Source organism: Saccopteryx bilineata, chromosome 5 (assembly GCF_036850765.1).
Source record: "Saccopteryx bilineata isolate mSacBil1 chromosome 5, mSacBil1_pri_phased_curated, whole genome shotgun sequence".
Classification (NCBI taxonomy): domain Eukaryota; kingdom Metazoa; phylum Chordata; class Mammalia; order Chiroptera; family Emballonuridae; genus Saccopteryx; species Saccopteryx bilineata.
Window position 1 is genome coordinate 235157569 of NC_089494.1, and position 25104 is coordinate 235182672.

At 37.1% G+C, this 25104-nt stretch overlaps 1 protein-coding gene and 1 long non-coding RNA gene across 2 annotated transcripts in view; one reads left to right on the plus strand and one right to left on the minus strand.

Annotated features, from left to right (window-relative positions):
• Positions 1–405: 405 nt before the first annotated feature.
• On the plus strand, positions 406–9926 carry LOC136306871 (uncharacterized). The gene is made up of 2 exons (XR_010725697.1): positions 406–6400; positions 6612–9926. It is a non-coding gene; the product is annotated as an uncharacterized lncRNA (long non-coding RNA).
• The window catches only part of SLC30A9 (solute carrier family 30 member 9), a 73860-nt gene continuing 57629 nt past the window's right edge, over positions 8874–25104 (minus strand). Inside the window, exons 15-18 of the mRNA XM_066233628.1 lie at positions 24585–24750; positions 22130–22259; positions 18394–18507; positions 8874–10089 (exon numbers count right to left, since the gene is read on the minus strand). Of these exons, the coding sequence (XP_066089725.1) occupies positions 10045–10089; positions 18394–18507; positions 22130–22259; positions 24585–24750 (455 nt within the window). The 3' untranslated portion in view covers positions 8874–10044. The remainder of the gene's footprint in view (positions 10090–18393; positions 18508–22129; positions 22260–24584; positions 24751–25104) is intronic.

Consider the following 25104-nt stretch of genomic DNA (forward strand, 5'->3'; position numbering starts at 1 on the left):
TATGGGCACATAGGGACATAGGGCCCTCAACAAATATTTGTTGAATGAATATAATAACTAAAGGCTCAGTTTTTAACAAATTTTTTTTTTTTTTTCATTTTTCTGAAGCTGGAAACAGGGAGAGACAGTCAGACAGACTCCCGCATGCGCCCGACCGGGATCCACCCGGCACGCCCACCAGGGGCGACGCTCTGCCCAACAGGGGGCGATGCTCTGCCCATCCTGGGCGTCGCCATGTTGCGACCAGAGCCACTCTAGCGCCTGGGGCAGAGGCCAAGGAGCCATCCCCAGCGCCCGGGCCATCTTTGCTCCAATGGAGCCTTGGCTGCGGGAGGGGAAGAGAGAGACAGAGAGGAAAGCGCGGCGGAGTGTGTGCCCTGGCCGGGAATTGAACCCGGGTCCTCCACACGCTAGGCCGACGCTCTACCGCTGAGCCAACCGGCCAGGGCCAACAAATTTTTTTCAGTCTTCTGACAAATACATTGTTTTTACAATGACCCATAGTGAGATCTGAGAGTATTTCAAATTATGGAAACAAGAGTTGAGACCACTCCATGTTGAGTCCCAACCGCATATGCCCCTATTACTAGGGGTAGGAAGTCCCTAGGGGAAACTTTTGAAGTCTAATGATGCTAACCCAAGTTAAAAACTAAGAAACCAGCTTATCTTCAGTCTCTCCCTTTGGAAAATTTTTGTTCTTAACTCCTTTTGAATGGAGGTCTTAAAAATAAATTTTAATTATCACAGTTTTATGACATTGTAATGTTTTCATGAGCTCAAGAAGAGAGAATTGTTCATCTTTTTATTACAAGAGACAAGCTTATTGTAGAAAATCTGTAAATAACGCAAAAGAAACACTACCCATTTTGAGCATTGCTAATGTTCAGTGTACTTCCTTTCAGGCCTCTTTTTATGTACACATGATTGAAACTATCCTGAATATAGTCACACGTGCTGTTCTGAATTTTCCCCTAAAGTTTTAAGCATTTTCTAAAATTAACAAAACTAATAGTTGTTCATAAAAATGTTTCTAGAGAGCACAATAAAAAGTAAAGGACACCTCCTACCCCAAACCCAAACCTAGAGTAACAACTTGAAGTGCTAAGTGTGTAGTCTTATTACTTTTTTCTATTGTAAGCATTTTGCCACATTATTAAATATTCTGCCCAAAAGGACTGCATTATATTCTACCTTGTAAATATGCCATATATATTTAACCATTTCCCTAGTATTTTCACACTGAAGCAACTCTATTTCCTTAGACTGTATTCCTAGAAGCGGAATGATGAGGTCAAAGGTAGGAACGTTTTCCAGACTCTGATACCTACTGCAAAACTACGCTCCAGGTCAGTGGCCCAAATTCAGTCCCTTCAGCAGCAAATCTGCAGGCCTGTCTCACAAACTTGAACTAGGTCTTTCAGATCTTTATACCCGTAGAGACTAGCACCATACATGACACACTCACTTATTCAACAGCTAATTGCTGAATGCCTACTATGTGTCAGATGCCATTCTAGTTTCTGGAGGTCCGGCTCGAATGCATGATGTTATGCTCTAGCACAGTGGTCCCCAAACCCCGGGCCGCGGACCAGTACCGGTCTGTGGGCCATTTGATACTGGTCCACAGAGAAAGAATAAATAACTTACATTATTTCCATTTTATTTAAATTTAAGTCTGAACGATGTTTTATTTTTTAAAAATGACCAGATTTCCTCTGTTACATCCATCTAAGACTCACTCTTGACGCTTGCCTCGGTCACGTGATACATTTATCCGTCCCACCCTAAAGGCCGGTCCATGAAAATATTTTCTGACATTAAACCGGTCCCTGGCCCAAAAAAGGTTGGGGACCACTGCTCTAGCAGAGACAAAGATAGGCAGAAAATAAGAGTAAAATTATAGTATTTCCAGGAAATAAATGCTATACGGTCAAAAAGAAAGCAGGGGAAAATTGGAGGAGGGAGAAAAGGAGAGGGTTTGCCATTTATAAGGGGCAGCGCGGAAAGGCCTCTCGATAAGGTGGCATCTGAGCAGACGTTTGAAGAAGCGTGCTGTGCAGGACAGTTATGCGGCAGGACGAGTACTGTACGTCGAGCAGCAGAGAGGCCCTGCGTATGAAAGGCAGGAAGGCCAGTGGCTGGAACAGGGAAGGAGAGAATGGTAGAAAATGGGGTCAGAGATAGTGGGGAAACTCAGGGAGGACTTGGAAGCCTTGTCAGCACTTGGTTATTTTGTTTGTGAGATGAGAAGCCTTAGAAGGGCTTTGAGAAAAGAAATGACCTGTTCTGACATATTTTCAAAACATAAGCTGCTGTGTTGAAATAGAATGCGTAGGCTAGGATTATGGGGAAAGCAGTTAAGAGGCTATTTTGAAAATTTAAGCAAGATATGATGATGGCTGACATTAAGATAATTAAGATAATTAAATTGATGATAAATGGATTCTAAATATGTGTCAGTGGATGTTGCTCAGGTGTTGAATGTTCATTGCATAAGAAATGGAGAAGAGTTAGGCATGAATCCAAGGTTTTGGGCAACAGAAATGATGAAAATACCATTTATTGAGAAGGTGAAGACTGCGAGGGATTTTTTTGAAGGTGAAGTGAAGAAACTGGGGGCTTTGCTTTTGAATATGTGGAGTTGGAGATATTGGTCATCTTCCAAATCTCAGTGGTGCTCACAATACATCGGCTGTGGGTCAGTTGCCTTTCTGTCCCCCGTGTTTTTCAGTCAAGAATCTAGACTGAAAAACAGTTCCTATCTGGAACGTACCATTCTCAAGGAAGAGAGCAAACAGCTCTGGCGGAATAGTGTGATAGCTCTTACAATATCTGCTCAGAACTGGCATATGCTACTAATGCTTACATTCTATTGGCCAAAGCTCTTTGCATGTTGCATGACCAAACCTAATGTCAATAGGAGGTACTGCAAGTCACATGGCAATGGAATGATTATTCAATAGGGATGCACATTCTTATATAAGAGAAGTGAATAATTGGGGATAACCATATTAACTACCACATCAGCCAAGTGGAAATGTCAATTGGACAACTGGATTTGAGTCTAGGGTTCAAGGTTCAGGCTTCACTAATGGTTTTAAGTAATGGGGTTGATATACTCAGTAATGAGTATAGACAAAGAGAGGTAGCCCCGGTACACCAATGCTTGGGTTGAGAGAAGTGAGGAGGAACTTGCAAAAGACAATGGAAAAGAGTGGCCAGTGAGGTAGGCGGGGAACTCATGAGAACAGAGTTCTGGAAACCCATACTTTGGTGTCAAATGCTGCTAATAGGTCAACTAAGATAAGAATTTAAGATTGATCACTGTAGTTAGTAGTACAAAGGTCAAGGACAGGGTGAGTGGAGAGATACTGACAAAAGGCTGATTGGAGTGGGCTTCAGAGAAAATGGAAGGCATGCTGGAAAGATAGACAAGTCCTTTGAGTTTTGCTCTAAAGGGAAAAAGAAATAGGAAAGTAGTTAAAGGGTTTTTGTATGTGTTGTTTTAGTCTCTTTTTCCAAGACAGGAGAAGTAACAGCATGTTTATAAAAACCCAGGAATTTAGTGATCTTATACATTGTCAAATTTAGGAAGCTCAAGTACCTGGAAAAGCAAATTGATTATGGGCAGGCTCAGGTACTCATTAAGTGAATTCGTATTAGGATCTCAACATAGTCTATACTTGAAATAGCCTGGCCACCACTGGCCCATAATTACCAATTGCTTGGTTCTGATCCAGGGAGGCCTCAATCCTAAGAAAGCCAGAGGTTGAAGCCATGAGTAATTTCCTCTGTTCTGGTTCTTTGAGGATTAGATACCTACCACCCTTGACCATCAGGAGTGATTCAGCTTATCTGATTGAAAGCTTGCACTATCTTTCTTCTTCTGGAAGGGTCCCATAGGCATCCAGTACCTCACCATATATATACTATGATATATATATCATAGTATACAGTAAGTGCTCAATAAATTTTGACATATGCTGTCAATCCATACAAAAAGTATCACAAGAATATTGAGCCAATTGGAGTAATTTCTTGGAACTTCAAATACTACTGATACTAGAAATCATCGAATCCCTTAATGTCCTTCTAACTTCAACCTGATCAGCCATAGGTCCAGAAACAATCTAGTCAATTTTTTAATAGGATTTTTTTAACAAAAGATAAACAATGGAATTCATGATGCAAAAGGATATCTTTAAATCATAATCTCCTCTAGTACTTTTAAAAATACAGATTTTAAAATACTTAATTTATATAACTTCTGGAACATTTTTCATATAAAGTGCGGAAAAGCTGTAACTCCTTCCTTTCTCACCATTTGGGCCCACTGATCCATTTCATCGTTAGGTGATGGTGTCACACTGATTTAGCTCTCTGCTGGAACACCATGTAAATTAACATTATCCTGCATAATTACATAATTAACCTGGGTGAGGGCTTCTGATGGCTCAAGAACACATTTTAGGGTCGACTTGTTACTTAACATTCAGAATGTTGATTGTGCATTTGAATGAGAGTTGAAGTCAAGTTCAAATGATTTTGAAGATGAGAAATTTGTTCAAAGTAACACAAGTTTTAGCCCACGAGCTGATTATATATTAGTACATTTCTAAGTACTAAATTATATATTTTTTTTAATTTTTAGAGAGAGAAATATCAATTTGTTGCTTCACTTATGCATTCATTGGTTGATTCTTGTATGTGCCCTGACCAGGAATGAACCCACAACCTTGGCATGTCGAGATGACACTCTAACCAACTGAGCTACTGGGACAGGGCTATAATTTCTCACTCTTGACTCCAACAAAAACTAGGCACTATTTTATGGTACACTATAGATTCTTTCATATAAAAAGAGATTAGGATTATTTTAATCTACCATTATTAGTGCTATCCCCCTAAAAAAAGCAACTTTGTGATAATGAAAATGTTCTATATCTAGGCCCTGGCCAGTTGGCTCAGTGGTAGAGCGCCAGCTCAGCGTGTGGAAGTCCCGGGTTCAAGTCCCGGCCAGGGCACACAGGAGAAGCACCCATCTGCTTCTCCACCCTTCCCCTCCGCAGCCAAGGCTCCATTGGAGCAAAGTTGGCCCAGCTGCTGTGAATGGCTCCATAGCCTTCGCCTCAGGTGCTAGAATGGCTCCAGCCACAAGGGAGCAAGGCCCCAGATGGGCAGAGCATCATCCTCTGGTGGGCATGCCTGGTGGATCCCGGTCAGGCGCATTTGGGAGTCTGTCTGACTGCATCCCTGCTTCTAAATTCAGAAAAAAAAAAAGTTCTATATCTACACTATCCAGTAGGGTAGTCACTAGTCAGCCACATGGAGCTTAGGCAGATGAAAATGTGGTTAAAGCAACTGGGGAACTAAATTTTAATTTTTCTTTAATTAAAGAGTAAATAGCCCCATGTAAGAATTAAATGGGTTTTAATGTATATAAAATGCCACCTGCTGTAACTAGCTCCAATTACCCTGTTGATAGTTATTATAATGGGTATATTTTTACTTTAAAATCTTTTACACCTTTACAAGCCCTTAAAGACAAAGAAACAATTCTGTATTTGCTCTAGTTTATAAATAGGCAATAATATCTATCATTAAAGGATATAAATTTTTAATTTTATTTATTTTAGAGAGAGGAAGAGACAGAGAAACATTGATTTGTTGTTCCACTTATTTATGCATTCACTGGTTGACTCTTGCATGCACCCTGACTGGGTATTAAACATTGGTGTATGGGAACAATGCTCTAACCAAATGAACTACCTGGTCAGGGCAGGATATCTTTTTAGATTTGTGCTTCAACAAACATTTGACATCCTGACAGAATGTCAGTTCTTTTTTATAAAAATTAAAAAAAAAATTTTTATTTAGTGAGAGGAGGGCAGGCAGAGACAGACTCGGCAATGCTCTGCCCATCTGGGCCCTTGCTCTGGTGCAACTGGAGCCATTATTGGTGCCTGAGGCGAGGCCATGGAGCCGTCCTCAGCGCCTGGGGCCATCTCACTCTAATTGAACCTTGGCTGCAGGAGGGGAGGAGAAGAGAAGGAAGAAAGAGAGAGGGGGGGGAGAGAGAAGCGAGAGGGGGAGAGGTGGAGCTGATGGGCACTTCTCTTGTGTGCACTGACCAGGATTCAAACCCAGTACATCCACACACCCAGCTGACGTTCTACCACTGAGCCAACCAACCAGGGCCAATAATATATTGCTCATGAAAATAGGGGGATATTTTCAAAATGAATATGAAGCAATAAAATATCCCCCAATTTTTATGAGTATAGTTCTCCTTATACTGAAAATTGATTATAACATGTGTAAGAGTTGTTATATGTTGGCTTCATAAAATCAGGAAACTTAATAATAAATTTTGTTTAAAAACATGGAAATGGTTTTTTTTGTTTTGTTTTGTTTTTAGATTTTATTTATTCATTTTTATAGAGAGAGGAGAGAGAGAAGAAAGAGAGAAGGGGGGAGGAGCAGGAAGCATCAACTCCCATATGTGCCTTGACCAGGCAAGCCCAGGGTTTTGAACCGGCAACCTCAGTGTTCTAGGTTTGCACTTTATCCACTGTGCCACCACAGGTCAGGCTTTGGAAATGGTTTTAAAGGTAAAATGTATCCAATAACAGTTTAATTCTTAACACATGAGGTAAAGAAGGATTTGTGTTTTAAAAACATTTATTTATCAGGGGGAAAAATCCCAAACTATTAAGCAAACTGCTATTACATAAGACATTTATTAAAGAAAAAAGCGTCCTGAGGGGCCAGGGCCATCTTAACCTGCCAGTAAAATCAGGTGACTGAAATACAGTTAATAGAACAAAGTTCTTTTTTTCATAAAACCAAGTCTAGGGATGCTAGTAAACTTAAATGCAAATATAAAGGCTGCCAGACCAATTTTCTCTATAAATATCTTCCAAAATTCCATTTCAGAGACAGGCATGAGGGATTTAGAAGAGACAATCTTTGAATCAACATTTTACCTTCAACTCTTTGCTTCATTGACTTCTGACAGTTTGGCAAACTGGGGGTTATCACATTTTTTTTAAATGCCAAAGCTTGACAAATACAATCTGAAATAGTATGAATTCCAAATGCCTGTGCAATTTTCCGTAGTTCTCAGCATTCTACCTCAAAAAGTTATCATATTTAAGACTTAAGCCATTTCCTTTAGATGGTACAATTTTAGCAGAAAGTGTTATCCAAATCATAGGATAATTAAGGTAGCACTAGAATCACCCCAATTTCAAGCCTTACACCATTTTGTTATTCTGGTTATGTGGTGTGTGTGTGTGTAGGATGATGTATGCAGGGTTTGACTTTTGGTAGGAAAGATCTCCAATCTGATCCTCAGTTTCCTCTATATGTTCAGGAATTCAGGAGTCTTCCTCTTCAGAGTTGGATACTATTGGCCACCAATATGGTCCACTTAAAAATAAATCTTCAGCCCTCATCCTCCCTCCCTCTGCCATGGTCTAAACATGTGCCGCCTTACCCAGTTGGGGACCTCATTAGAGATCCGCTCTCAGCCCCAGCTGAAGACAAGTACACTTTCACCTCTGACAGTTGCCGGACTTCCGCTCAGAACCAGAGGAGTCCCTAACGGCCCTCTTCTGTCCAACATTATTTTTGCAGTTATTCTACTAAAGAAGCTATTTTCCTTGAAAATACTGAGATTTACATGTTAAAATATTCCAATGCTATGGATCAGGGCAAGACAAAGTGAGAAGTATTAATTTGAAAAAGACAAAAAACCTGAATGAGATATTATCTTGTTTTTAAAGAAAGAGACATCAATTCCCTGGTTTTCAAATTCAAATTTGACTCTAATTTGAAAGGAAAAAGGTCTAAAGATGTCATATGTTTCCTGATTCCACAGAAATATTCAAATTGCTTGACAGGCTGAAAATATGACAGAAACATAAGCCTTCAATTATTATTTAAGAATAGGTATAACCTTAAATCAGATTAGAAAACTTAAATTTCAGGTAATGGCTTCTTCTAGGGAGTTTGTAAAAAACAAAACAAAACACTACCACTTGCAGTAACTTTTGCACATCAACTCTGAGGGTTTTTAAAGTGAGTTAGACTGTTCCTGCTAGCGGCTCTCCTCCCGGGAGCAGGCGTGCCTTCCCGACCCGCGCTCCTCCCCCAGGCGGTGACTGTCGCCTTCCTCTCTCCTCCGCCCCAAGGGCCCTTCTTCTGCCTCTGTAACTTGTTTCCCAAGCCCATTTCCTCTGTGACTTTCTAAATAAATTTTTCTCTTATAAAAAAAATACATATATTATTCTTGTCTAATTATGTGAAATTTTTCAGAGTAGTTTTCCTAGGAGGGGTTGGATATAACTGGTACCCTCCCAGGCGGCAGTGATAGGGAAGGGAGTAAAAGGGCAGGTGGGGAGGGGAGGGAGGAAGAGCATAAAGTACAGCGCGAATTATAACCGGCAAAAAGGAGTTTCAGGAAAAAGTAGGGGTGAAGAATTTGAAACCCTAAGAACAGAGAATCAAATTGTATACATGTAACAATTTTATATCTTAAAAAAATAAAAGTGGAATGTTATTTTGCTTAAAATGCTCTGTAATGGTAAAAAAAAAGTAAATTTTCACAATTTTCCAGGAAATGACATTTCTTGATCAAATATTACCATTATGAACCCTTTAATCAAAAGCTAACTTTTTGTTTCCAATATTAGTTTATTGTACTTCATAAACTTCCATCTATATAGCACTAGACACTGACCTCCAAGAGGTGGTTAGGTCCTCCCGTCAAGCACTCACTTGACAAAGAGATCACTCACTCACCACTCCTGCATGGACAACGCTAAGTGCTACCTGAACAATTTAAAGTGTGCAAGAGTTGTTTTGATGAATGTAGTTTTGCACTAAATTTTCAATTACTGAATTGTATTTTTCCCCTTGATACCTTATGTTCATTAGAAAGTTACTTACAGAATATTATAGCACTATATTATGCTAAATGCCCATTTGTAACTGGGAGAAACTCATATTACAGACACACTACTGACTATGATATTACACAAAATCGTGGCCACAAGTTTCTATATGAGATTTACTTGTCTTTCTCTTTAAGCAAGAACTACCCCCACAGTTTAGATTTACATAAATAGTGCCTCTTTTTAAATAAATTAAAAATAAAATGCTGTCCCGTCTGTAAAGTTATAAATAGTTCTAGTCCATTTTACAGAATCGTGAAATACTTAGAAATGCATTATTAGGTCCTAGTAAGTATTTATACATATGATGGCACTGAAGTCAGTTAAAAAACAAAAAACCAGTCATTACACTGGCCAATGAAAACATCTAGGGTTATATCTTTCACCATTAGAAAAATTGAACCAAATAAGAAAAAATGCAAAGGAAAGATAAGAAATTTTACAACACAGCAACTACTATGACCTCAAAGAGTGTACTGAAATGCGTTCCTTCAATTCAGTAACTGAGCCAATTCTGGAATGAACAGTTATGGATAATCAGGCTAAGAGAGTGTTCCTCTTAGTGTTCAGGGCGAAATTACAAGGTAGTAGAAGTAATTGCCACATTCTATAAGACAGACAGACTTTGAAAGGGAGTGACTCTTTAAAAGCCACAAACCAAGATTTAGCCAATGTGTTCAAGATTGGTAGATTTTGACGGAGTAAAATCTCCAGTAGAAACAAAATAAAAACCATAATCCTATGGATGCTGCTTATTTTCACCAATGTGAAAAAAGGAAACATTATTGCAAGGTACAATATACTCTGACAGGCCAAAATGAGAAATTAAGATCAATTTAAGCAAACTAAAATGTTTTGTACTAAGACATAAAAACATGATTTTCAAATTGATTCAACTTGTAATGTGTCTCTTAGAAGAAGTAGTTTTAGTTCTGAGGACTGTTGAATTGCCCTTTACACAAAACACGTCCTTCATCTTAAAACAAAATGGCTTCTGAATGGCGCTGGCTCCTTCCATGTCGGGGAGAAAGCTCAACAAACGTGTCTGTCTCCAAGGTTGACTCTGAAGTGATTCATTCCATCAAATCTATAATATCTCCAAATCAACATGTCGAACTTCAGGATTTCGTTTCTGGAAGGAAAATCACCACCACATTATTCAGAGCCAAACACAATCTCTTTCCTTTTATTCCTTTTGATCACTAAAGCCATTAAAAAATCTGGTCAAACTATTTCATTGTAGCATACCAGCAAGAAAAATTATTTGCAGGAAAAAATAAATAAAATCAATACATGAATAGATCAAACACTATAAATGATACAGCAGGTAGTTTCCCCTCCGAGTTTGTTGTTATGTGCATTAATACTGTCACGGATTGAGACTTTATTACGTGTCAAGCATTGCAAAGCACTGAAAATATGCTCATTTGTAGTGCAAAAGAAGTCACAGTCAAACAATGATCAGAAAAAATACATTGATAGTCACTTATTTTAGTAACAATCCATATGGTCTTGGACCAGGTATTGTGCCAGGAAGTGGAGCTACGACCTGAGGAAATCAGTTAGCCAGGGAGACAAGTGTAACAATTCCATTTATGAGATTAAGCACTACAGTTAGTAATAATGCCAGTTACCATTTTATAAGCACTACCCTTGTATCAAGCACTGTACTAAATAAGGGGCTTCACATGCATGTTCTTTAAAATCTTCCATAATAACCCAATTATTTCCATTCTACATATGGGAAAACTTAAGTTTGAAGAAAAAATCTAACCTGCCCAAAGTCACACAGCTAAGTAAGTAATGAAGCCAGGGTAGACTCCAGACCTCAAGCTCCTAACCATTACAGTATGTTAAATAATAACCCTGGGGAAAAGAGGTGAGATATATTACTCATGCACATGAGAGCCAGAAAGACTTCACTGCGGATATCATGTCTAAGTGAGGTTTTGAATGCGGTATTTTCCAGACAGATGATGAAGAGGGTCTAGAGCAGTGGGAGTCAGCCTGGTCCCTACCGCCCACTGGTGGGCGTTCCAGCTCTCATGGTGGGCGGTAGCGGAGCAACCAAAGTATAAATAAAAAGATAGATTTAACTATAGTAAGTTGTTTTATAAAGATTTATTCTGCCAAACTTAACGAAAATCCGAAATAAAGTACTTGGTAAGTAATTATTATTATATGCTTTAACTTGCTGTAACTCTGCTTTATAAATTTATAAAATAAAGTTACTTCCCTACTTTATAAATCACCATTACCGTGGAACCGGTGGGCAGTTAGAAAATTTTACTACCAACAGAGATATTAATACAAAAGTGGGCGGTAGGTATAAAAAGGTTGACTATCCCTGGTCTAGACAGAAGAAACAGCATAAGCACAGTACGAGAGCCTGGAACTCTCAGCAGCAGGTTGTGAAAATCTTCAGTGCCAGCTTAGGAATGTCAATCAGTACCAACAACATGCCCCCCTGTGCCAGCACTGAGGGGTATAACAATTCACAGGACACAACAGCATTTGTCTTTGATGAACTTATGTCTAGTGAGGAAGCAGAGAGAGAAGCAAGCAAGCAATTACAACAGTCTCCTACTACAGAGCAAAGTAAAGGTTTTGCCCCTCCACCTCCAAGGGTCCTTACATGAAGTAAGGACATCTAACTCAATTTGGGGGGAATTAAAAGTGTAATAAAATGTAATGTAATGACATTGTAAGAATGGAGGACAGAAGAGAGTGTATAAAATAACTAAATCTATACCTATGAAAGACAAAATAATGTTTAAATCAGGAGAAGCAGTATAAGACTGTAAGTAAAAATATGGCAGTGATATTTTAAAATGTGAAAAATATTAAAAATGGTTACCTTTAAGAAATAGAATTAAGAACTGAGGAGGGTGAAGCAGGTGATATTTCTGTTGTAAACTTTTCGGTTCTGTTTTATTTTATAAACTTTGTACACTATTTGATAAAAATTTTAAAAATAAATCAGCAAGGGGCCTTCGCTGTTTGGCTCAGTGGTAGAGCAGTAGAGCGACGGCTCTACATGTGAAAATTTTGGGTTTGATTCCTGATCAGGGCACACAGGAGAAGCGACCATCTGCTTCTCCACCCCTTCTCCTCTTCTTTCTTTCTCTCTCTATCTCACTTTTTCCCTCCGGCAGCCATGGCTCAGTTGGAGCAAGCGCCTCACCTCAGGCGCTAAAATAGCTAGGTGCCCGAGCAAGGTGTAACAGCCCCAGATGGGCAGAGCAATGCCCCATAGGGGGCTTGCTGGGTGGATCCTGGTTGTGGTGCATGCGGGAGTCGGTCTCTCTGCCTCCCCACTTCTCACTTAAGAAAAATTAAAAAAAAAAAAAAGGACAGAAAAATCAGCAAAGGGAAAAAATCCTTTAAATGATTCTGATAACTAGTCATGATCAATAAGTCCTAGCTTAGAAATATACTAGGCACATATTACATATTATTCATATCAGAGGAATTCAGTTATAAAGACAAACCCCATGCCTGACCAGGCAGTGGTGCAGTGGATAGAGCCTTAGGCTGGGATGCAGAGGACCCAGGTTCAAAACCTAGAGGTTGCCAGCTTGAGCGTGGGCTCACCCAGCTTGAGCAAGGCTAACTAGCTTGAGCATGGGCTCGCTGGCTTGAGTGTGGGATCATAATGACCCCAGGGTCGCTGGCTTGAGGCCAAAATGTCACTGGCTTGAAGCCCAAGGTCACTGGCTTGAGCCCAAGGTCACTGGCTTGAGCAAGGGGTCACTCGCTCTGCTGTAGTCCCCTGGTGAAGGCACATATGAGAAAATAATCAATGAACAACTAAGGTGCTGCAACGAAGAACTGATGCTTCTCATCTTTCTCCCTTCCTGTCTGCCCCTATCTGTCCCTCTCTTGTCTCTTTCTCTGTCACTGTCTCAAAAATAAAAATAAAAAAAGGACAAACCCTGGAGCATAGCTCCAGCTGGGGCACTGTACTGAGTGTGACTGGGATTTATTTCTAACATGTGCTGCTCAAGTGTAGCTGGGAGTACTTTCCCCTGGATCCTAATGTAAAATGGCCAGGGACCCAAACATGGGTACACTTTTCTTCTCAATGTTTTCTTAATCTTAAACAATCTCCTGCATCTAGAACTCTTGATTCAACATGGAATAACAAAAAGGTTTTCTCAAACAGAAATAAAATGGAATTTTATTTTCCCACTTCATTCGATCCTTACCCATTCCAATATGACTTAGAAAATTTTAGCTGTTCATGGAAAGTTTGAAATTATTATACTTAAAAAGCATTATATAAAAGATGGTTACTAATAAAAATATAATCTCAAATAAAAGAAAACAAAAAGTTAATTTACTCTGTTCTTTTAAAATTCCTTTTCAGAGAGACAACTAATCAAATTCATAAACTATATATAATGTACCCACCACAAAGCAGACACACAAATAAAGGTTTGCCGAAGGAATGAATAATATAAGATTAATATCCTTACACTTTAATGTTTAGTGCCTAACAAACTATAATGTACATAACAGAAACTGATAAATAAACTAATAAATATTTGTTAACTAGAACTGAAAATCAGTCACTGGTGTCCAACTTGTAATTTTCATTCACTTATTTAACAAATATTTATTGATCTATTATGTCCCAAACACTATTCAATGCAAATTGGAACATTTTACACACCACAGATTTCATTCCAACACTCATCTTATGGAGAGATAAAAACACAATCATGTAATTTATTTTGCAATGCTGAAGTCAAGTTAAGAAAATGCTATGAGAGGCTTCAATCAGAAAAGTAAAAGACAAAGTCCAAGGCAGAGCATTTAACTAGAGCAGGGGTCGGGAACCTTTTTGGCTGAGAGAGCCATGAACGCCACATATTATAAAATGTAATTCCATGAGAGCCATACAATGATCCATGTACGTTATGCATTATCCAATAAAAATTTGGTGTTGTCCTGGAGGACAGCTGTGATTGGCTCCAGTCACCCGCAACCATGAACATGAGCAGTAGGAAATGAATAGATTGTAATACATGAGAATGTTTTATATTTTTAACATTATTATTTTTATTAAAGATTTATCTGTGAGCCAGATGCAGCCATCAAAAGAGCCACATCTGGCTCATGAGCCATAGGTTCCCGACCCCTGAAGTAGAACATTACTTATTAGAAATGTGGAAATGCTATGTCATCTTCCCATTTGCAACAGAATTATTTCCTCCCAAACACAAAAAACTTCATGAAGGTAAAGACAAGGGTCAATCAAGACTAAAATATAGAGGTAGAACAACAAAAAAAAAAATCTGTCAAGTTAACAGTTCAAAGAACTTCAAAATATGAACAAAATATATTTCACATTTGTAATATGGAACTTTATAAATTAGATCCTATTATTTTAAATATCTTTACATAGAACTGTACAAGTTATAGAGTTAAACTAAAATACCATCTATTCTAATAGTTGGATCAATGGCACTTCTCAACAGAGATTGCTATTCTGCTGCAGAATTTTCTGAGTGTGACCTTCCAAAGTATTCAATAATTCAATAATTAGTAAAATTTAAACTTAGATGACATCCATACCTAGATACTAGAGGGTATATGCCAGTGTACAAAGGATCAGTTTTCAAAAAACATCATATTATCCTAAGAAGAAAGAAGAATTATATCCATGCATTTTCTGTTTGGTGCCTTAACTATGAAGAACGTTTTTGGACTTATGGTTACTTATGCCTGTTATGTTAGTCAGAGGTGTTTCCACCTGAAAATGTGGGTTCAACTTGGCTTCCTGGATTAAAAGGCTTATATAATTTAAAAAATACTTATGAGAGAGTTCAAACAATTAATGACTTATTTATTATTAAAACCAATTTAGCAAAAAAAAATAAGCTTATCTGATATTGTAAGAGTATAACTGAGGATGATCAATTGTGTATTTATTCTTAAATTTGGCTTCTGACTTATTGGTTCTATTAGCGAGTAAAGCTAAAATGTTGAGTTTAAAAGTCCATTCTTTTCCTTGCTAGGGAAATAAGAAGAGATAGAATGAAAAGCAAAGTTTATTCATTCTCATGATACCCTGCACAAAAATACCCATCTCATATTTTATTTAGAACATGGCTCTCGAAGTGGGCTGCAGGATCATGGGGGTTTTGAGGCCGTTTCAGGGTAACTCCAAGGTCAACACTATTTAAAAATTTTTTTTAATTTTATTTAAAACTATTTTCATAATAACACTAAAATGTTATTTGCTTTTTTTACTATGTGACATTTCCTCTGATGGCGTAACAGCAATGGTGGATAAAACTGCTGGCACCTTTGCAGAATTCAAGACAAACAGTACCAAGCTGTGCCGGCAGTCATTTTGTTCCTTTGCTGCCAGAAACTCAGTTTAAAAAACAAAATGTAATTTCACTTTAAAATGTCCTTCATGAAGTAGTAAAAAGTACTGGCATATTAAATCTGAACTCCTGAGTACACTTTTAAAAATATTCTGTGACAAAATAGGATGTATAAAGCCCTTTTGTTTCACAGTGAAGTCTGACTTCACAAGAAAGAGCAGCTCTTGACTGCTTAGCGGAATCAGATGCTTTTTCATTTAAACACTATTTTTACTTAAAAGAATAACTAACAAACTATGGTTATTCAAATTTGGGTATCTGGTAGGCATCTTCTGAAAAAAAAATAAATGAGTCTATTACTTCAAAGAAAACAACTAAAAGTATTTATTGCTAATGATAAAATGCAAGCTTTCAAGTAAAAATCAGAATGTTGGAAAACTCATATCCACCACTGTAAGCCTGACGGCTTCTACTTAAAAATGTAACATTTGAAAGACGTGCATAGATTCAGTCAACCAATTATTTTCCAAAAGACCAACGTACAATACTACCCAAAGAGATGTCTGGCCTTTCCCCTTAGCTACAGTGGAGAGGGTATGGGGGGAGGGGGAGTCTCTAAGCCCTGAGAGTGTCCTGCCTGATAATTATGTCTGTCTTCGGCCACACAGTACCTAACCTCCTTAAAGAGTTGAAGATGTAAGGTCAGCTGCTTAAACAGTCAACTATGAAGCCTGATAAAAATCTCTGGACATCAAGGTTTAGTTGAATTCCCCTACTGGCAATATTCCTTGCAAACTGTCAAACATTGTTGCTAGGAAAGAAATACTGTCCATTACTCTATGGAAAGAGGACAACTGAAGCTTTGTGTTGAACTCAGACTTATGCACCTCTTCCCTTGGCTAGTTTTAATCTATATCTTCTTATTGTAAAATCATAACTGTGAATGTAATAGCATTTAGTGAGTTCTGAAATTCCTAGCAAATTATCTAACTTGAGGGTGCTCTTAGGAACCATTCAAACTTTGCCCCTGAGTTAGAAACAAGAGTGGTTTTATGGACTATGCCCATTACCTGCACAAGCATATTAAAAGGTTATTGATATGGTTTCAGGTTCCACATTGCAGCTAAGCTTTAAGAGGCTACCAGTTGTCAGGTTCTGTGTGATATCAAAAGAGAATATCAAAATCATCTGAAAATGCTGTAAGAATATTTATAGAGGCGCCTCTATATTCTTCAGCCAAAATAACATGCGGCAAAAGGCTGAATGCAAAAACAGATATGGGAATCTAGCAGTCTTAGACTTTTGCAAAAATATGAAACAATACCACTCTTCTATTTTTTTCACTTTGGAAACGTTATTTTTTGTTGTTAAAATGTTATTTATATTCACATGTGATAGATTTATGTTTTTAAATAAATGTTTTTAATTTCTCAGTTTTAATTTGTGATTTGGTAATAACTATAAATTAAATAAAAGTGCTTTGGGTTCTCAATAATTTTTAAGAATGTAAAGGATCCTAACATGAAACTATTTAAAAATTACTCATGTACAGACTTCAAAAGTAATGCCTGACAAACCTTTTGAACTACATTAACATTAACAAAATCATCTTATTTGAAGAACTTCTATTAATCTCATTGGTTATCTAGATTATAAAAAAATAGTAAACAGTGATATAAATGTTTCCCTTCAGCTTTTGTTATTTCCCTTCAATTTTTAACAAAACTAAACAATGAGCAACTTCAACTGAAGACAATGTATTGCCTTCAACAAGCTATATATGTTAAAGATCATTTAAAAGTTTTACTCACTACAAACAGAACTCAAATGTCAATAAGTAACAATTTGAGAGCACTGAGAGCTTTTTAAAAACAGTGTGATCAAGAAATATTTCAGTAAAATATTCAACAGGTTGTAATGATCTCCAACTGAACAAAACCAAACAGAAAATATAAAATAATGTCAGATGGACTAAAAAGCAAGATGTATGTGTATGTTTACAGTCACATGCTACTTTTCCCTAATTTTTTTTCTTTAGGATTTTATTTATTAATTTTACAGAGAGAAATGGTTGGGGTAATGAGAAGTATCAACTCACAGTTGCTTTATTTTGGTTGCTCATTGCTTGCTTCTTGTACGTGCCTTGACCAAGCAAGCCCAGGGTTTCGAACCAGCAACCTCAGCATTCCAAGTTAATACTCTATCCACTGTGCCACCACAAAATCCAGGCTCCCAAACTTTTCAAAAGTTAAAGTTTTCCCTCTTAGTAAAGACACATGCAGCCCCATGTTCATTGCAGCATTGTTCACAGTGGCCAAGACATGGAAACCAAAAAGCCCTTCAATAGAAGACTGGATAAAGAAGATGTGGCACATATACACTATGGAATACTACTCAGCCATAAGAAATGATGACATCGGATCATTTACAACAACGTGGATGGACCCTGATAACATTATACTGAGTGAAATAAGTAAATCAGAAAAAACGAAGAACCGTATGATTCTATACATAGGTGGGACACAAAACTGAGACTCATGGAAATAGATAAGAGTGCGGTTACCAGGGGCAGGGAAGGGAGGAGAAGGGGGTGGCGGGAGGGAAGAGCCATAAAGAAGACCAAAGGAAGGGTGACAGAGGATGATTTGAGTTTGGGTGATGGATATACAACAAAATTGAATGTCAAAATTATCTGGAGATGTTTTCTCTGAATCTATGTGCTCTAGTTGACCAATGTCACCCCATTAAAATTGTCTAAATAAAACTATTTAAAAAAACCTTCCCTTTTACCTTTCTCTAGAAACTTTCTAAATTATTCTTATTTAAACACAAACAAAAACATTTGACTATTTTAGATATTAAGCAAGTAGTACAGAATAGTGATAAAAGTATAGAAGTTGAAATTGAGCTACATAGGTTCAAATTCCAATTCCCCTACTTTCTCAAATAAATTATCTAACTTCTTTAACCCAATCATTTCCTCACCCGAAGCAACCAATGGGTTACTGAGAGAATAAACATGTGATGCAATTAGCATAGTGTATAACATAGAATAAGTATTCAAAAACAGATTTATATTATTATAATAAACGTCTTACTTTTAGTTCCTTTTCAAGTCTATCTACTTCAGCTCCTAAAGTATCAACAATATTTTCTCCATGTTTAAGCATAAAGGTCTCTAGTTCTTCAGGAGTTTTCACTTGTTGAATTTCCTATAAAGACAATAGCAGGAAAACAAAACAAAAAAATTTTAAATCATAGTAGTACATTGATAATTTCTTTTAAAAAATTATAACACTATTAAGTTTAATAAAAAAAATAAAAATTTTTCAAACCATAGGCAATAAACCACCTACTTCCAAAAAACTTAAATTCAAGAAAAAATTAAATACAAAGCTATATTAAGGTAGCATTAGAAATTAGTGGTAAAAGAATAGACTTTTCAATAAATAGTGTCAGGGCAATTATTTTCCTATAAAAAAAAAATACGAAACCCCTACCACCTAGCATTAAACAGAACAAACAATTCTAAGTGAATTAAAAAACCATAAAACTTTTAGGGGAAAAAAGTATGCTTACAGTAATGGGATAAGGAAAGATTACTCAGGCAAGAATATAAAACACATAAATAAAGAAATGACAAATTTGACAGTAAAATTAAAAACCACACTAAATCTTTTGCACAACAAAGTAAAATGATAAATCACAAACCAGAAAAATGTATTTGCATATATCCAACTCAGGAAGAACTAGTATCAAGCATATTAAAAATTAAATGTTTATAATCTGTCACAATAACAGAAATTAAGGAAACAAATATAAACAAGTTGAGGAAATCCAGTGGTCAGTGAGTATCAATGTATATTAATCTCACTACTACCGGGGAAATATAAATTAAAACAAGATACCATTTCACACCTATCATAATGACAAACATTTCAAAACTCTATCAATATAATCTAGTAAGAATGTAAAGCAATAGAAATTTGATACTCTAGTGATGCAAATTAAACTGACCCACTTTGGGAAAGAATTGTCAATATCTAGAGAAGCTGAAGATACATGCACCCAGAGGCCTACCTACTTTAAATCTAGCTATATATATATTACCCAAAGAAATTCATGCACATGTGAACAAGAAAACGTGTATGAGAATGCCACTGTGGAATTGTTTCTAATAGCTTAACATCAGAAACAATATATAAATAAATGTCCATTACTTAGAAACTGGATAAATTGCTGATAGTCATAAGATGGCATATTATAAAGCGATTAAAGTATGGTAACTAAAGGTATACCGTATTTTTCACTCCATAAGACACACCTGACCATAAGACACATCTAGGGTTTTAAGAAGGAAAATAAGAAAAAAAAAATCTGAACCAAATGGTACATTAAAATATTTAATAAAATACCATATTTTTTGCTCCATAAGACACATGGGCATTTTCCCCTCCACTTTTTCAGGAAAAAAGTGCATCTTATGGAGCAAAAAATATGATGTATATTAACATGGAAGAATCTCAAAAAGTTGCCATTAAGGAGACTGTAGAGGCAGTCACATAGTATGATATCATTTATATCAATGTTTAAACATACAAATATTATTATATATTATGCTAAGAAAAATATATTGAGAGGTATAAAAACCTAAATAGAAATGATAGGTACTAGATTATGATAAAAAAAAAAAAGGCTACTCATCTACCAGCTTTCTTAAAAACAATGCAGGCCTGAAGGAGGAAGTAGGACTTGCCTACTCAGTAATCCAGCTTAGACCCCCCTTGTAGTGGATGCTGATAAGGGATGATTGGATTAGGGTGCAGTTTTGAGGAGCTGTGGTGCTTCTCCCAATCACAAACAGAGTTAAGTTATCTTGCAGCTACCTTTGCCCAAGGCCCTTTGACAATCCATAGAACCCCTGTCCTACACCTCCCTACGGGCTGACACCCTTTGCCGGTCTCAGCCCGCCTGCACTCAGGTGTTTTTTAAGTAAATTTTCCTTTTGGAACACACTAGCCTCATGTTTTTGGTTCGGCCCATGGTTTCTGCCTTTCAGTTTCAGGATAACTGTTAATTCTAGGGATGAAGGAAGAAGAATGAAATCTACAATGAGAAAACAAGGGCTACTACTGTTTTTGCAACGACTTATTTCTTTTTTTAAAAACCTTAAGCAAATATAATATGGTAAAATGTTACAATTTGACAAAGGCAAATGGTAACCTCTGTGCTGTTCATCATATTATCTTCTGTAAATTCTCTTTTAAACTATTAATAAAAAAAACATGGATTCTGTCTGACTGGGTGGTGGCACAGTGGATACGGCGTAGGACTGGGACGTGGAGGACCCAGGCTCGAAACCTCGAGGTCGCCGGCTTGAGCACAGGCTCATCTGGTTTGAGCAAGGGGTCACTCAGTCTGCTGTAGCCCTCCGGTCTAGGCACATATGAGAAAGCAATCAATAAACAACTAAGACAGTGGTTCTCAAAGTGTGCACCTAGGAGCACTGGTGTGTCCTAGAAGATTGCCAGATGCACCCTATGGTATTCCAGAGAAATACGTGCCTGTTGGGGACCAAAAAACTAACAGGGTTTTGGAGTTTAGATTTTGGGGGGACAGAGGTGTGGGGAATTGGCTGTTAGCTGACAGTCTGCTCAACCCTCCACCTCACTTGCCTGATTAGGTTGCAAAAGGCTGTTAAGCTGTGGTGCTGGATTGTTTACACTACCCCCATGTTCCCCGGAAAGACTGGAGGTAAGTTTCTTCTATCCTTTGTTTGGTGTGAAGTTAAGATGATATGTATAGTGGGGGTTTTCTACACTCAACACAATTAAGAGTAAAAAGAGAGGAATTCTTCAATGTACTGACGAGGAAATGAGAGTTTGCCTTTCAAACATATGCCCAAACATTGAAGAAATCACTACGACACATCAGGCTCATGTTTCTCATAAACACAAGAATGAAAAAACTTAACACATTCACATGGGGACCTGCAGAATTTACTAAATCTTACTAAGAATGTATCTATCTATCTATCTATCTATCTATCTATCTAAAGATAACATTTTTGTCGTTTTTTTTTCCTCTTTTTTATGAATTCTAAAAAGCATAACTCAAAAACTGTAACATAAAAAAAGTAACATAAAAATGTTTTTTAATGTCAGAATAAATTTAATTTTGTTGTATTTATTCATTTAATTACCATAAAAGCATGCTTGGACTTTATATTATTTTCTTTAATATTTGACTTAATTATTATAACATATTTCTCAGAAATTTGTATATAGTGCACCTACAATTATTTGTAGGATTTTAAATGCGCCCCGACTTCAGGAAGTTTGAGAACCACTGAACTAAGTTATGCAACAAAGAATTGATGCTCCTCATCTCTCTCCCTTCCTGTCTGTCTGTCCCTATCTGTCTCTCTCTGTCTTTGTCACAAAAACAACAACAAAAAAAACATGGATTCTGGACGTTCAGAGATCTAAATTCACATGTGACTCCATATTATGGCTCTGCAATTTTAGGCAAGTACTTAATCTCTCTATGCCTATATATAAAAATAAAAATATTATTTCTTTACCTCACAGGGTTGTTGAAAGTAAATTAAATAACATATAAAATGCATGGCAAGCACTTATAATAGTAAGTTTGTACTTCTATCTCCTCTAATCCACTCTATAGTAAGTAAAAGGATCTCTGTCAAATTTTGGAACCCTAAGAAGTTGAAAGCTGAAGTGACTTTATGAATTGTAAAAGAAAAGTTTTATTTACCTAAAAAGTAATTTTTCTAACCATTGACTTTATAAGAAAATAATAAATACATAAACTTACCTGTAGCATTTGGTCAAAATCTTGTTTTTCCAAATATGATCTTGTAACAACTCGTCCATCAAAATCTACTTCTGCCTTAAATCTTACTTTACCTAGTCCCATATCTGTGGCTTTAACATCATGAATCGCCCTGCAATCAATAACAGTGCTTACAAATGTATATTCACACACATATATGCACATATATCTGAATGGCACAAAGTCTAAAAGTATTTCCCACTAGGGATGAAAATGGACTTAGACTGACCAAGAAAAACAAGAAAAGACTCAAATTATTAGGATTAGAATTGAAAGGAGAGAATTACCACCAAACCTAAAGAAATAAAAAAGAGCCCTGGCCGGTTGGCTCAGTGGTAGAGCGTCGGCCTGGCATGTAGAAGTCCCGGGTTCGATTCCCGGCCAGGGCACACAGGAGAAGCGCCCATCTGCTTCTCCACCCCTCCCCCTCTCCTTCCTCTCTGTCTCTCTTTTCCCCTCCCGCAGCCGAGGCTCCACTGGAGCAAAGATGGCCCGGGCACTGGGGATGACTCCTTGGCCTCTGCCCCAGGCGCTAGAGTGGCTCTGGTCGCAACAGAGCGATGCCCCGGAGGGACAGAGCATCGCCCCCTGGTGGGCAGAGCATCGCCCTCTGGTGGGCATGCCGCATGGATCCCGGTCGGGCGCATGCGGGAGTCTGTCTGACTGTCTCTCCCTGTTTCCGGCTTCAGAAAAATACCAAAATAAATAAATAAATAAATAAATAAATAAATAAATAAATAAATAAATAAATAAAAAAGACTACAAAGAAATTCTGTGAACTGTTGTATGATAACAAATTGGATAACTTAGAAGCGATGGACAAATTCCTAGAGGGACACAAAGTACCGAAACAACTCAAGAAAAAGACAATCTGAACAGATCTGTAACAAGTAGAGATAGAATTAGTAGTAGTAGTAGTAGTAATAATAATAATAATAATAATAAAAACACTAGTCTCAAAGAAAAACCCATACCCAGATGGCACCACTAATGAATTCTACCAAACATTAAAATTTTTTAAAATTTATTTTAGAGAGAAAGGAAGAGGGGTGGGGTGGGGAGAGAAATATCGATTTTGTTGTTCCACTTATTTATTCATTCATTGCTTGATTCCTGTATGAGCCTTGGCCAGAGAGCAAACCCATAACCTTGGCGTATTGGGACAATGCTCTAAGCAACTGAGTGACCCAATCAGGGCTCTACCAAACATTTAAAGAAGAAATACTACCCATTCTTCACAAGCTCTTCTAAAAAATAGGAGAGAAGGGAACACTTCCCTTACTTATTTTATAAGGTATTACCTTGACACCAAAATCAAACAAAGATATCATATACAAAAAAAAGATATTAATATGGATTATCTTACATTAAGTTACTAAGCCTAGTACTTATTTTAAGAACGCTCAATTTCTAATCTTGATCCAGCTAGGTAACTATTTCTCCAGGTTGTAAACCAACAGGACTTAATCATTTAATCATTTGTTTTACCAAAGAAGCCATTCTTAAAAGATTTAACTTAAAGATTTTAATTATAACACAGAACAAAAATACATTCTTATTTTAAAGTTTAAAGTATCTATGTAGCTAGTGGAAAATAGAGATTTTAAAGGTGAGTTTCTTCCATTTCACTCTGAAACCACACTGCTACTGAATTTCACTGAAAAAATACTATTAGAACTCTGTATCTCTGATTCTCTCCGAAGTCCTGCATTCTTTATTCTTACATAATTTAAAATATAAAAATTTTAAGGAAAAACTTTTAAAATAAGCTAAAACAATGTTTATTTTCAATGGAAATATAAATTATATTTAATTTGGTAATCACTTCCTCATAAATAAAATCTTCTTAAATTTAATAAGTTCAGTGTGTAATTGCAATACAAATATAAGGCAAATATAAATATGAAAGTTCTACCTAAATGGTTCCACATTAAGGAAGCAACTACTTTGCACACTTCTGTTCTCATTACATCTAGTTCTTTATTCTAATACTTAAAGACACAAAACTAAAGAGGAGACTTAAGGAGTTTCCTAAATGGTTTCACTTCCTGTCTTGTAAGGTTGCCATTCTAAAAAGTAATAGATTAACAAACTCTGAAGGCTAGGGATCCAAAACCTCTTCTGGGAATAGTAAAAAACCAAGCATTTCTTTTTTTTTTTTTTTTTACTTTCCTCCAGCCTTTTTTTTTTTAAGATTTTTTTAAAATTTTTATTTATTGATTTTTAGAGAGAGAGGAGTGAGAGAGAAAAAGAGAGAGAAGGGGGAAGAACAGGAAGCATCAACTCCCATATGTGCCTTGACCAGGCAAGCCCAAGGTTTCGAACTGGCAACCTCAGTGTTCCAGGTTTATCCCACTGCGCCACCACAGGTCAGGCCAAGCATTTCTATTTTTTAATGATTGTGTATATCTTAACAGCTTCACTGGAATAAGCTGACCTTACTGATGGGTCGTTCTCCAGGAGTTCAGTAAGCCGCTGTACTTGCTCGGGCTGGATGGATCGCCCCAACAGTGCTTCAGTGTTAGTGTAGATGAGGAATGCTGAGACCACACCTAGTAAGGTGCCCACACCCAAAGAACCTAGGCTGTCATACAGTGGATTGCCTAAATAAAACACATAAGAAGTCAGTAAATTAACATTTTGTGTACTATTTCAATGAGCCTTAGTGAGCAAAGAAACATAATCGGCAGATCAAGGGTCTTAAAATTCATTCTGACTCCTTTAATGACTTTCTTCTAATATAGGGGTCGGGAACCTATGGCTCGCGAGCCAGATGTGGCTCTTTTGATGACTGCATCTGGCTTGCAAACAAATCTTTAATAAAAAAAATGATAACATTAAAAATATAAAACATTCTCATGTATTACAATCCATTCATTTCCTACCACTCATGGTCATAGTTGCGGGTGGCTGGAGCCAATCACAGCTGTCCTCCAGGACAACACCAAATTTTTATT